Raw genomic sequence first — 14,396 nt, forward strand, 5'->3', positions numbered from 1 at the left:
AAAAAACACCAAATATCTTATGTACAACTCTTTCCCCCTACCTTAAGCATTCAATGCTACCTCAAGTGTGGATTTTTATCACTATTGAAGTAGGGAGCGAAGAAGATACCAAGGCCGAGACTTAACAAGCCCTTAGCTCACCACAATAAAACTCACTTAATCGGTGGGTGCCAAGTTCTCAAGTGAAAGAGCTACTTGCCCATATTAGGCGTCGACTCACGTGTCCATATGCAAAAGGAAATGTGCTTGGAGAGCATTGTGTACCTAAGAGGCACTACCAATGACATGGAAATGATGATGTGACGACATCGTAATTGATGATGTGACAATAGACATGGCAATGATGACATGGTAGTTGATGATGTGGTGATTGATGACATGGCATTGATGATGTGATACTGTTGATATCGCAATGATGATGTGATTGCTAACGTGACAAAGATGTGGCCAACGATTGTGTGACTCACGATGTGGCAGACTGCATGGCTGATGAGATGACCATGGCTGACTGAGCTGAGAATTGACCAGACTGAACTGACACTTGAATGAACTGGTAGTTAACTGAACTGGTTGTGGATTGAACTGGCTATCTGCAAACTGAGCAGTGTCAGACTGTGACTGCAGGTGTCAGTGTCAGATGTAAGAGGAGCTGAAAATTGACCAGACTGAACTGGTAATTAACTGAACTGGTTTATAGACTGAACTGGCTGTCTGCAAACTGTGCAGGGTGTCAGACTTGATGGCAGGTGTCAATCTCAGATGTCAGAGAAGCAGACTGGCAGTGTCAAAAGGGATTGCATGACACACTGTCAGATTGTCAGTGTCAGAGGGACAGGCTACCATTGTCAGAAGGACAGACTACAGACTGTAGGTCTAAACTACACTCTGCAGGAGGGAAGCACATGGAGTAGAAGCAAGATGATGACATGGCACACACAGGACAATCGTGGCAGATGAGCTGTTGTGCTACACACAGGACAGACATGACAGATGCCACTGGCACAACGTGACAGCATGAGGACTAGCTGATTGATGATGTGGCAGACTGCAGTTTGATTAGCCTTCTCCTTTAGTGCTCATGGTTGAACCTGCCCATCACCCTCCCTCATTTTCGAGGGAAAGATCTTCTATCTTTTGGGCTTTGGGAATGTCTTGTATCCCCCAGTCCACTGACTATCTCGGCTTCTTCCGTGCTTGGATTTTCTCTCATCGCCTAGCCTTCTTCACTTCCTGCTGGATGTGAGCACATGCATAGATGTTGGACATCAAGACATAAGATGCGGCATCCTTTTCATCCAATTGCACTGCCTGTTCAAAGGCCAGTCTTCCAAGCTCCACATTACCCCACTTTTGACAAGCACCCAACAGAGTATGCCACACCACAAGGTCATGATGGAAAGGCATCTTCTTCACTATCGCTACTGCCTCCTCTAATTGGCCTGCACGGCCAAAGAGATCAACCATGCCAATGTGGTGCTCAATAGTTGGAGTGATGCCGTAGTCTCTGCTCATGGCCTCAAAGCAATTCTGGCCCTTATCCACTAGACCCGTGTGACTGCATACAGTAAGGATGATAGAGAATGTGACCTCATTTGGCTTTATCTCTTCTCCTCTCATTCTCTCAAGCATATGGAAAACTATGTCACTTTCTCCATGCTGGGCATATCCTGCAATCAGTGCATTCCACGAGACCTCATCACGGACTGCCAGCTTGTCAAACACTTCCCGTGCTTCTGCAATTGAGCCACATTTGGCACACATATCCACCAAGGTGTTGCCAACGGCAAGATCTCGTTCCAGCCCCTTTCTAGCTATCTCGGCATGCATTTCTCGGCCCTTGTCTATCACTCCTATGCTGCCACAAGCTTTCAAGCTGCAATTGAATGTGGCAGCACTTGGAGAGAGACCCTGCAGTTGCATCTGTTCAAGACAATTGAGCACTTCCTCACCAAGCCCATGCTTGGCATAACCGGCAATCAGTGCATTCCACAAGACCTCATCTCGAACTGGCAGCTTATCAAACACTTCCTGTGCTTCCGCAAGAGAGCCACATTTGGCATACATATCTACCAAGGTGGTGCCAACAACAATATCTCTTTCCAGGCCCTTTCTGCCTATCTCGGCATGCATTTTTCGGCCCTTGTCTATTACTCCTATGCTACCACAAGCTGCTAAGCTGCAAACAAAAGTGACAGCATTTGGAGAGAGACCCTCCAGTTGCATCTGTTCCAGACAGTTCAGTGCTTCCTCATCAAGCCCCTGCTCGGCATACCCTGCGATCAGTGCAGTCCACGAGACCTCATCTCGCACTGGCAGCTTGTCAGACACTTCCTGTGCTTCTACAAGAAAGCTACATTGAGCATACATATCCACCAAGATGCTGCCAACAATAAGATCTCTTTCCAGCCCCTTTCTGGCTATCTCAGCGTGTATTTCCCGACCCTTGTCTATTGCTCCTATACTGCCACAAGCTTTCAAGCTGCAAGCAACTGTGACAGCATCTGGAGAGAAACCCTCCAGTTGCATCTGTTTCAGACAGTTCAGTGCTTCTTCACCAAGATCATGCTCGGCATATCCTGTGATCAGTGCAGTCCACAAGACCTCATTTCGAACTGGCAGCTTGTCAAACGTTTCCCGTGCTTCTGCAAGGAAGCCACACTTGGCATACATATCCACCAAGGTGGTGCGAACAATAAGATCTGTTTCCAGCCCCTTTCTGGCTATCTCGGCGTGTATTTCTTGGCCCTTGTCTATCGCTCCTATGCTGCCACAAGCTGTCAAGCTGCAAACGAATGTGACAGCATCTGGAGAGGGACCCTCCAGTTGCATCTGTTCAAGACAGTTCAGCGCTTCCTCACCAAGCCCATGCTCCACATATCCTGCGATCAGTGCAGTCCACGAGACCTCATTTCGGACTGGCAGCTTGTCAAACCCTTCCCATGCTTCTGCAAGCGAGCCACATTTGGCATACATATCTACCAAGGTGGTGCAAACAACAAGATCTCTTTCTAGACCCTTTCTGACTATCTCGGCATGTATTTCTCGGCCCTTGTCTATTGCTCTTATGCTGCCGCAAGCTTTCAAGCTACAAGCAAACGTGACAGCATCTGGAAAGAGACCCTCCAGTTGCATCTGTTCGAGACAGTTCAGCGCTTCCTCACCAAGCCTTTGATCAGCATATCCTGCCATCAGTGCGTTCCATGAGACGTGGCCTCGAACTGGCAGCTTGTCAAACGCTCCCTGTGCTTCTGCAAGAGAACCACATTTGGCATACATATCCACCAAGGTGGTGCCAACAGAGAGATCTCTTTCCAGCCCCTTTCTGGCTATTTCGGCGTGTATTTCTCGGCCCTTATTTATCGCTCCTATGCTGCCACAAGCTTTCAAGCTGCAAGTAAATGTGACAGCATCTGGAGAGAGACCCTCGAGTTGCATCTGTTCAAGACAGTTCAGCACTTCCTCACCAAGTCCATGGTCAGCATACCCTGCAATCAGTGCGGTCCACGAGACCTCGTCTCGGACTGGCAGCTTGTCTAATGCTTCCCGTGCTTCCACAAGCAATCCACATTTGGTGTACATATCCACCAAGGTGCTGCCGACAAAGAGATCTATTTCCAGCCCCTTTATGGCTATCTTGGTGTGCATTTCTCGGCCCTTGTCTATCACTCCTATGCTGCCACAAGCTTTCAAGCTGCAAACAAATGTTACAGCATCTGGACAAAGACCCTCCAGTTCCATCTGTTGAAGACAATTCAGCGCTTCCTCACCAAGCCCATGCTGGGAATATCCTGCGATCAGTGCATTCCATGAAACCTTGTCTCGAACTGGCAGCCTGTCAAACGCTTCCTGTGCTTCTCCAAGGGAGCCACTTTTGGCATACATATCCACCAAGATGTTGCCAACAAAAAGATCTGTTTCCAGTCCCTTTCTGACTATCTCAGCATGTGTTTGTCGACCTTGTTCTGTATATCTCAGCCTAGCACAAGCTTTTAGTACCATGACAAAGGTATACTTGCTTGGGTGTACAAAGTCCTCTTGCATTTTCTGGTAGAGGTTGAGGGCATGCTTCGAATCCCCGAATTCGATATAACCCCAGATTAGAGAATTCCACGAATACTCGTTCCTATCAACCAACTTGTTAAAAACCTGCTGAGCATTCCACAAGCTCCCAACTTGCACCAACATTGGAACAACATAGTTCCCAAGAGATCTATGATCTTCCAGCCCATTTTTGCACAGATAGTCATAGAAGCGTTTCGTATACGCCAGATGTTTCTTTGTTCTGCACTTATGCAAGATGCATGTAATGTTCTGAATTGAAGGCGGCTGGGGCATCCGTTCCATAGACGTGAGTGCCTCCTCTAAGCTGAGTGTTTCCCAGCCCCTCTTCTCGGGCGATTCTTGTGCATTAGCTGCATTGACCTTTACTCCAGCCTTGCCGCAGTCCTCTACCAAGTGGGCTTGGGAAGCTGGTGCTTTGGGCTTTTTCTCTAGCATGTCGTTAAGCCGACCTGGATTGTACCAACCGTCTATCCGTAGTGGCTCCTCGGTAATCTTATGCTTGAAGTCTGGAAATCTTGGGTTTTTCTGTTGTTAAGATTCACAAAAGACTCGTCACACTAGCTACTCTAAAGATTTACCTGTGCAAATCAATCAGATTCGCGGCACGCTTACTTTGCTCCCTCGGTTGTCCAACCACTGTGAGTTGTCCGTGAAATACTCCTTCCATAAGAGCTCCGTCCCTGACCTACCTGCGAAACGAAAACCAATTGCTAGAAACAATCTTTTCCCCCGAATCGGTAAAAATAAGCACAGCACTCCATGTGAAGACCTGAACGCGAAGATTCCTCCACCACTGCTGCACTGTCCTCGGGGGGGTGGCTTGATCGCCTGCGCAGATGAGCTGCCAACCAGTAGGATTGTGGATCACTGCTACGGAAATACCCCGAGCCATGCACCTGACCGACGACAGGGCTGGTTGCGGTTGCGTCAAACGTATGACGGGGATCTCTGCCTCCTCCTGTATACATATTCATAAAACTCGAGCAACGTTGTGAGGCATAGAGATGAGAAGAAACAGTTGAAGGTGTAGGAGGTCGGACGGTTGTCTCGGTTTTCGATCGGGAAATTGCATCATAGGAAATACGGCCGAAATACGGGGGAAATACTGGGAACGAAGGAAAATACCACACCACCCTCTCACCCTCGATGCTCTCTCTCCCTCGCTTCTCCCGCATTGCCCTCTCTTCCTCAGGCTCCTCATCCTCCTCGCCCATCGTTGCTCCTCATCCTCCTCGCCCATCGTTGCTCCATTACTCCTCCATCCGCTTTTCCATCTCTGTTGCCCTCTTCCCCACCCATTGTTGCTCCTTGTTGCCCATCGTTGGCACCTGTCTTGAAATAGCTCTCGGGATGCAAGGATCGAGTGGAATAATTTGAGTCTTTGCATGAGATTTGTTGCCTTCCTGTCGCAGATAAGGTGGATCAGCCAATCAGCACCGCCATCTATTTCCTCCTCCCCAGTGGAAGCATCTCCAGACTGCATCGGATTCCTTCTGCCGAAGTTTGGCATTTTTATCTTGGGGAGCCCCTGACGGTATGCATTGTTGATTTCTATTGTTGTTGATCTTATCGGGGACGAGGTGTAGTATGTGTTGGGTCAAGATCTGTGCTCTGTGAGGTTACGGGTAAGGTCGGCACAGCCCTGTGCCGGTTCAGTGACAGACACAACAAACGGTCTTAGTGAGGATTTCACCATCTCCAGCAGTGCAAAGTAAGCCGTAAAATAGGTAGGCTCCCCTTCTATCCCGTGCTAGTAATAAAATTTACATTGTTATGTCGTGATACGCAAGCATACTTTTTAAAAGAGAGTCAATGTAATCGCCTGCATTCGGTATAAAGTATAGCATTGGAAACAAACAATGCCAACTGCGAGGCTTTATAGATGTCCAATTGTAACCGAAGGTGACTTCCCTGTTCCGTTCCCAAAAATATTAGAAATTTTGCATCGCATTCACCAAACAAAAGAGCGTTTCTTCAACCGATTTGCTTTCTATAATGGAGTTTGTCTCATACATTTCAACTTCTACGCCAGCAATCCAAATTTTAACAGTTGTTTAACAGCAATCCAAATTTTTTTAACGAAGATTTAGCTACGGGTATTGAGTGCTGAAGGGAATTACTTTTGTTTTTCATGCTGCAATTCCTTTAGCCTCTACATATATTAATTTTTAAATTGTATCAGCTTTGTTGATACGTGTTTTTTTTGTCTGCAGGTGACATTAGAAGAGTCAAGAGATGGGATTGATGAAATTTCACATCAAGCTTTAAGAGACAGGGTAGTTGTAACACTTGATATTAGTCTTCGGCAATTGTTATGAGGAGAAACTTTTCCTAAGGTTGGTACAGGTAGTGCACCGAAGTCCATAGTTTGTGACTTCAAAGGTATGCTAACAGCCTGTCTTCTTTTTGCAGAAACTATTTAGTACGGATTCTTTAACAATCAGGGAGCCAAACAATATATGTGGCTACGTAGCAAATGTTTGTGTTGCTAGGTCAGTCCGACGCCAAGTAATAGCCTCAAGCCTTCTAGAGGTTTCAGTCAAGGCAGCAGTAGGATCTCTTTCTTTGCAGTAGGATCTTTCGACAATGGAAGAGTCAACGAATCCTACAATTAGAGCTCCCTACCAAAGCATTCGGGGTATGAGTTCATATGAGCAACAAAGGCCACAATTTGTTCAACAGCAGCAAGGCTTTCCGATTAGACAAGAATATTATCCAAGCTTAAATCAGCCACCTGTATCCTCATTTCCTCACCCTCTCCAGCAGCCTTTTGATAGGATGAACACCCCTGAATATATGGACCTCATCATACTAGAGATTTCTCACAGCATGCATTTCCACAAGCTACACTTCAGCAATCCCCAATGTCAGCATTCTCTAGTTATCACGAGGAAGAGGGATTCCACTTAGAATTGGATAGTATTAAATCTTGGAGGGAGAGCACTCAATGCCCAACTGCTAATCCCTCTTCCTATCCTAGCTCTACTGAAACACACACCCCCTCCGGTGACAGCCAACAGGTTTCTAAAGGGACGTCAGTAAAGATGAAAGACTGGCCTTCTACAAAGGCACGTAAACGCCAGGAATCTGAAGCTGAAGGAGCTGAACATGAAGACAATGATCCACAAAGGGGAAAGAGATATTCATCCAGTGAGCTGAAGGTTCAGAATTTATATTGTTCAAGGATCAAGTTTTGAATGCAATACACAAAGTAATGCACAGAAGGCCAAAGGTTGTTTCACAATCTAGATGTCAGAGTGAAGTAGGAGGGGCACGAGGGCCCACTTGTGGAGAGATGTTGTAGGAGGAAGGTGTTTCAAGGATGGGTGGAAAGAGAGCAAAGAGAAGCTCTCATATTCATTCCATTGTCTTTGATGCAATGGATAAGGTAGTGGATAAGTTTGAAGCATGACAAAGCCATGATGACATGAATCAAGCCATCAAGGCTATTTCCTCATTGGAAAGGTAAACGAGTACCATGTGTACATGTTCAGGACATCTGGTTGCAACAACTTTAGTTGCTCAGCTACATCTCACCTTCCAGCATCAGATCAACCAAGATTCGCTCAGGTCCATCCCTCCATCAGCTCAAATCTGGGGTAGATTCAGCAGTAGATACAGTCACCCATTTTTAGCAAGCAAGCACCCATCTTTTGAGAAGATTTCAGTCTTTGATTCTGCCTTGGTTCGCAGCCAGCATTGATTTTCCTCCTTGCAGCCACCTATAGCTGTCTCCAGCCAGATAGCAAGGTAGTTTTCCAGCCATGGAGGAGCATTCATGAGCCTGATGGAGGTATCCTCATTCATGAATAGCAAATGATATACAACCATGTCTTACAAAGGTAAGGAGTTGCATCAAATTTCAGTATAAAGGAAAGCCAAGGAGGAGCTGGAAAGATAGCTCAGTAGATCTGTCTTCACAAGTAGGAAAAAGAACATGTAATGCTTCCAATATGAAGCAAAGTGCACCTTTGAGCATAAAGCAACGTGCAGGGTGTGGACAGAAGTGAGCCAAATTTGTGGATCACTTGCATAATGAGAAAATGGTTGGCATTGGTGGAGGGGTAATGGGGTTTTAATATGAGTTAATGTGCAAGTGAACCCAGTGAGGTAGTTGATAGCTTGGGCATGGATATGTGATCTTTGACAAGGTTTTATAATCAGTTCATCCCTGTGCTCTCAATAAGTTCCCCAGGGTCTTCTACTGTCAAATATGTAGAACTCTCTCTTTCCCCAAGCACAGATATTGATGGCGCTTCCGTTTTTAACAACGAAGGGCAGTAGTGCATGCACTAACAGAGCTCTGTACTATTTGTGGGGATGCCATGCTGAGTGCTAGGAATGTTTTGACTCTCAGACTCAAAGGGGGAGATTAGCAATATTGGACTCTTCATATCCAAGCAGATGGCTGTAATTTCATCAACTACAGAACCTTGTTTCCTACTACTGATTCACCATGCAATGAGGCTAATAAGAATCACGTGATGAGAAGAATACAAATTCAAACCATTGGTACTACAAGAACTCAGGCCTCCCATAATTTCAGGAAGGCACTTGCCAATGACAGAAAAACAATGGTAGTGCTTATGGCCTCAATTATACCGGTATGGGACGACTACTGCCCCATAGGAAGAAGTTGCTGCCATTTAATTAGCTGCCATTTAACTGGCTGCCTGCCCACATGAGATGTTGGCTACCTATGGATGCTTGCCTATAACTTGGAAAGGCCATGTGCTCTTGCTGCCACTGTGAATTCCAAGGGTCAAAACCTCTGAGCCAATCACCACTAGCAAATGTACTGTAACTTAAGAGATTTTTCTTTTGTTGTGGTGTCATGGGGTGCACTGATTGCAGGATTTGCTATGCATGGGGAACTATGTAACAAGCCCTAAAAGCTGTGGATGATTTCAAGCACGGATGTGTCCTTATTTCCACCAGCTGAACTTCTTGCATGGTGGACAACTTCATCGTATGGTTCTCAAAGCCCTGTGTGTTTAACCCTGTGAACGAGGCATTGGATCAAGGGCTAGGGATACCAGCTATGTTGAATGCCACAGAATCGATATCTTGTGTTGCAGATTGGGCTTGCTTTCTTGTGAACTTAAGTCTCTTCAACAGGTTTGTTAGATGTGTGATGCCCTTTGAAGTCAAGCCCCCCATGGCAGTTCAAACTAGAGACACGTGAACATGCTGTCGATCTACTTATATATGATGTTCAAGCTCAGCGCAACAAAGTAAGATTCGGAATCACACGTGTATTTGTACCATGGATGTTTTTATCGAAGCTATGCTTATATATTAATATAAAATCTTGGTGAAAGTTTATTAAGCTCATTTTTTTAGTTTCACAATATTGATAGGATGTAGTACATTTTTATATATTTTCTTTGATTGAAATTTGAAGTAAAAACTATAAATCCTGGAGAAACTTCAAATTTCTTTGCATAAAAGTTTCAAATCATGATGGTGAAGCTTTCAAACATTTATTTTTATTAGGTCATACAAAAATTCAACACCAATATAAAATTTTTGCTTCTTAACGAAACTAACTTGAAAAAATCATCCATGATTTGTACATGATTTTAGAGGAAACTCTGTATGCAGTGCTATGTTCAAAAGAGAAATACATCTTCCTACAGAGGTGTGGTAGCCCTCAAGAGAAGCGTTTGATGATATCTAAGACATTTACATGTAATGATCGAATAGGCATTAGGAGATGCATACTTTTCATGTCCCACCTTATAATAAATTCTCAAGCAATTCCTAGAGTTGCTGTGGATTAAGTCGGAGACACACCATTGTACAAAAAGATTGTGACTCCTCTTTGTCAAAAGAGGCCAAAGAAAGGAGCTTCACGTGTCAAACCGGAGCCTTCCATTGTGATCAAGAGGAGAGCAACTGCACAATGTGAAAAAGAGATTCTATGGTGGTCACTTGCAGGTGATGAATCAAATATGTTGTCAAGCAATGCTCCCATGGAACCATCTTGCTGGATAAGGAAGCCAATTGGCACACATGCAGTCAAGGATTGGTTTACAGGGTTAGCAGAATTTGACATACACTCTCTACAATTAGGTGTAGTTCTGTCAAGTTTTGGTGGAAAGGTGATTGTTAGAGCAGGCTACATATGGGGTCAACATGCAGCAATTAAAATGTTTGATTTTGCGGAGGGGCCACACTTTCTTGAGCAGTTCCATCAAGAAGTTAATGCATATCATATTCTAGAAGGGATACAGGGAAAAGTTGTACCAAGGATGCTGGCATACGAATCCTTGTGGGGCGGATTCATGGGATTTTTAGAAGGCTATGTGCCTACAAAGGATGACTTTCAAATGCAACCTGATCTTTTTGATATATTGCATGGGAAGCATTTGACAAAATTCCCAAAAAGTTAGGAAATATATGCAAAGCTGAAGACTTAAAGGTCCAAATGAGTTGCTACATTTAGATGTAGTGTTCGAACAGCAGCTGGATGGAAATATATAAGTATAGTACTCATGCAAATTTTGTCATTGGTTGCATCTAGCCCTTGCTTGGTTGAATGGTTCATCTAGATTTGGCACATTATGTCTTGTACATTTTTTATAGTTTAATGCAACACAATTTTGACTTTCAAACATTTTATCATGTTTCATGCCATGTGGATTATTCAATTTAGTACATCTTGTATGATGCAAAATGTTGAATGCCAGTAGATTAATGGAAATGAAAGTCTTATCATTTGATTCACAGTGAAAATTCAAGATATATTATAAACATTTGATTCACAGTGAAAATTCAAGATATATTATAAACATTGATAAAAGCTTCACGCATTAGTCAAGGGCTACCAATTACTGTCAATCTCTTTGCTAACCATGTTCTTTGATTTGGACAAACCAAATATCCACCTCCATGAAATTCGATTACACTACAAAGCCACATCATTACTTGAAAGCATTCTTTCCTCATTTACACCAATGCATTCCTAGACATCATTTGTTTCTTTTGAAGAAACAATTCTACAAGGTTATCTCTAATTATTCCCAATCTAGCAACACCCTCATCATCATCAAAGACTACAGAACTTGGACTTAGATCTGTTGCCCTTGCTAAGAAAGTAACCTCTGTAGCCATAGCACATGATTGAAGTTCATCCAATCCCACATCGACAATGGCAGTCTTGCTTGCAGCCATTTGCGAGGGTTCATCTGCTCCTTCCTTTGTTTTTTTACTACCCAACTTTGCAGCATGTAGGAGAACCTTGGCCTCCTCTATCCATGAAGGATCTCCCAATTCATTTCTCACAAGAAACATATTGTGCAATGTACAACAGCTCGCAACTATGAGTATGTTTGTGTTCAAATCTGCTTCCATGGGTTTCAATCGAATTCGAAACCTTGCTTTTAAGCTTCCAAAAGCCTTCTCAACACATATATCAGTGGCGCTCAAGGCATAATTAAAAGCTCATTGAGCAGCAGTATGTTGACCATGGGATCTCTTGTAAGGGAACATCAACCATGGTTTTGGGGGATTAAAGGTTGTATCTTCTAATAGCCAATATCCCTCGCGAGCTATCTAGCCTTCCATCCTCCTATGCCTAATTATGGATAAAGCAAGTGCCTTTGCATCATGAATATTGCCACACATACCCATGTCAATCTCGAGGAAGTGTTGGTCCACATCTACGGCTGCCCCATCAAGATTATGGAGTAGAATCACTTGTAGTTATAGATTTCATTTCCACCCAAGGATTACAATAGGAATCATGTGGCTTCCATCCACGGAGGCATCAATCGAGGGAATCCTGAATTTCTTTGAAATTTTCTTAGCCCTTTCACCATACGACCATGTGATATACACCTCCATCCAATATTGGGTTATGATACGAAGTCCCTCTTGTATGATTCTTGCCACTATACTTTGGTCACAAAAGAACTCGGAGCTTATGGACAATTGGCTATCTCCATGGGTAAGACATCACAGAAAAATGGCAACCCTTTGTCGTAAAGAGATGACTCTTTTATTGGGTCCCAATTCGGTTTTCTCAACAAGTGAGGTACTAGAATCAAGGTGAGCAACTGGAGGAGCACATGGAGTAGCTTAGCACCAAAGTCACTGGTCTTCACAATGCACAAGCAATCGCTAGCTCTAAGCATCTTCAAATGTTGGACCACCTTAAAAGCTAGCACGAGTCATCTCGAACCCATGCACTGCCCCTCAAAGCTCAATTAAGGGCAAACACTAGCTGGTGGACACCCATATATGAATGGACCCAGTGCGGCTTACAGAGCTCACAAGGATCTTGAATAGCGAGCACACAACCCTATGGCACATCACATCACCCATATCTGAATGGACCCAGAGGGTCTTATGGAGCTCACAAGGATCTTGAATAGCGAGCACATAACCCTATGGCACATCACATCAAGCACCTATGCTTGGTCCTCCAACCTAGTTGCAAATCTATGGCAGTGCTCCAAAATGACCAATCGAAGCTAGACAATGATGTGGGAAGTGCGACACCACCTCCCCCTTAACAAACCTTGCAGATCATCGACCCGGGACGAACATGAAGGACACTAAGTAGAGCATAACCACTCAAAGGTAGCCCTAGAACATCGATATTGCAACCAAAAGTCTTTAGCTTCACAGAACGGGTATACATTCTATTCCCACACACTTTTTGCAACAACATCATTTACCATAATTGACATGAGCATTGCCGTGGTTACAAACAGAGCCATTCTTTCATTTAGTGCCATATGTCTTCTCTTGAGATATAGAAGCATAAGCAACACAAGTATGACAATCTTCAAATCTTCCTTGTCCATCTCTACATGTGCTAAGTTTGCAAATTCTTTATTCCACCAAAAATAATGTTGGCGTTCACAAATTAAAAGACAATCAACTCTTGTTGTTTGCTACCTCTAGTGCATGATTGCATAACCTGCAATTCCAACTTTGCATGTCTGCTATTATTTGCTACTCTTTATTCTGCTACATTGAGCAAGGCACAACTCATAGATGCATCCAATAGCCTCACATTAAATGCTGCATATCTCTTGCAATTTCCATTCATGAACATTCTGCCACATTGAGCGAGACACAGCTCATAGATGCATCACATAGCTTGACATTTAATGCGTGCATATCTCTTCCAATTTTTTGTTCATCAAATTTTTTTATTCATGATCATTCTACCACTTTGAGCCAGACACATGCATCGCATAGCCTAACATTTTTTGCTTGCATCTCTCTTTCAATTTTCTAATCGCATTGTGCCAATTTGAGCCAAACATAGGCTGATCGATGTAACACATAACTATTTATGTAAGACCTCATATTGTGTATGCATAAACGTTGCCATTTACAGCCTGCATTTCCTATTCTTTCAATGAGACCTATTTCAAATTCTGTGGTTGCTCTGGGACATCGTTGCCTCTTCTTCCTTTTATGATCTGATATCTGTTAGGTACTCAATGTGACCGAGCGGGTGCATGTATCTTGGCTTTTCATGCAGAGTTCTCACAGCAATCATCTTCCTCCTTTTATCATAATCCTACCATCATTGCAACTAGAAACAAGCTCGGTGCCACTTCATTGCACAAAGACATAGTTTGGCATAGTTTTCACATCTAATCGGAAATCTTTAGGTTCACACTCGTTGTAGCAACCGGGAAGAATTAGAAAATGCAGGTCGAGTGAAGGTTCCGACTTCAGAGGGCATGAGCAACATCTCTAATTAACGCTTCTTCCTGCATCAAAGCTCGAGGCATCAGGAGATTTGTGTCCGGTCCAATGAGCTACTGAGTGCAAAGATGCAAATACAAATCCCATTTGCGCAAATAAGGGAGCTTACATATGAAGGGAAATATGGCTTGCATGGTAGCATCATGAATGTCTTTGTAGATACTGAGAGAGCACAAACAGTGCTCCCTAGGTTTCTTACGGACAATGCAACCCTTCTTGCATCAATCAAACGCAGCCTGCAATACTCACACAAACACATGAGCGGTCTCGTGCAGCCAACAGCCACAATACATGCACTATATGAGCTACTGAAATTTCCACTTTACAAGCAAAGCAATGTTCAGGTAAATCCACTCTGGTTGTCGCACATAAAGCGTGCTACAAGAGAAGCTATAGGAGTAGCAGCAAGGTCGCCCCCAAATAATTGAAGCTGCCCCACGGATGAGACCATCAACATAGACACACTTGTACATGGGCTATACACAAGCCAGCAGGTAGTGGATTACCATGACGCACCTGTGGTTATCGCACCATCAAAGGGGTTCTCGCCATTGAGCATATTCAAAGATAAACATTGTGAGGAGATGGCCTTCCCGACACTA

At 43.9% G+C, this 14,396-nt stretch overlaps 1 protein-coding gene and 1 pseudogene across 1 annotated transcript; one reads left to right on the plus strand and one right to left on the minus strand.

Moving 5' to 3' along the window:
• Nucleotides 1-1,162: 1,162 nt before the first annotated feature.
• On the minus strand, nucleotides 1,163-5,287 carry LOC147902942 (pentatricopeptide repeat-containing protein At4g39530-like). Its single transcript, XM_087374044.1, has 3 exons — nucleotides 4,832-5,287; nucleotides 4,675-4,751; nucleotides 1,163-4,587 (listed from the first exon to the last, which is right to left on the minus strand). Exons 1-3 carry the CDS (start codon nucleotides 5,274-5,276, stop codon nucleotides 1,207-1,209), a joined length of 3,903 nt encoding a protein of 1,300 aa, XP_087230170.1. The 5' UTR covers nucleotides 5,277-5,287; the 3' UTR covers nucleotides 1,163-1,206.
• Nucleotides 5,288-8,171: 2,884 nt separating this feature from the next.
• LOC147902943 (uncharacterized) lies at nucleotides 8,172-10,457 on the plus strand (annotated as a pseudogene).
• The last annotated feature ends 3,939 nt before the right edge of the window (nucleotides 10,458-14,396 follow it).

The sequence above is a fragment of the Dipteris shenzhenensis genome, chromosome 4 (assembly GCF_047967505.1).
Source record: "Dipteris shenzhenensis isolate YYH24624 ecotype China chromosome 4, Dip_SZ_1.0, whole genome shotgun sequence".
Lineage (NCBI taxonomy): Eukaryota > Viridiplantae > Streptophyta > Polypodiopsida > Gleicheniales > Dipteridaceae > Dipteris > Dipteris shenzhenensis.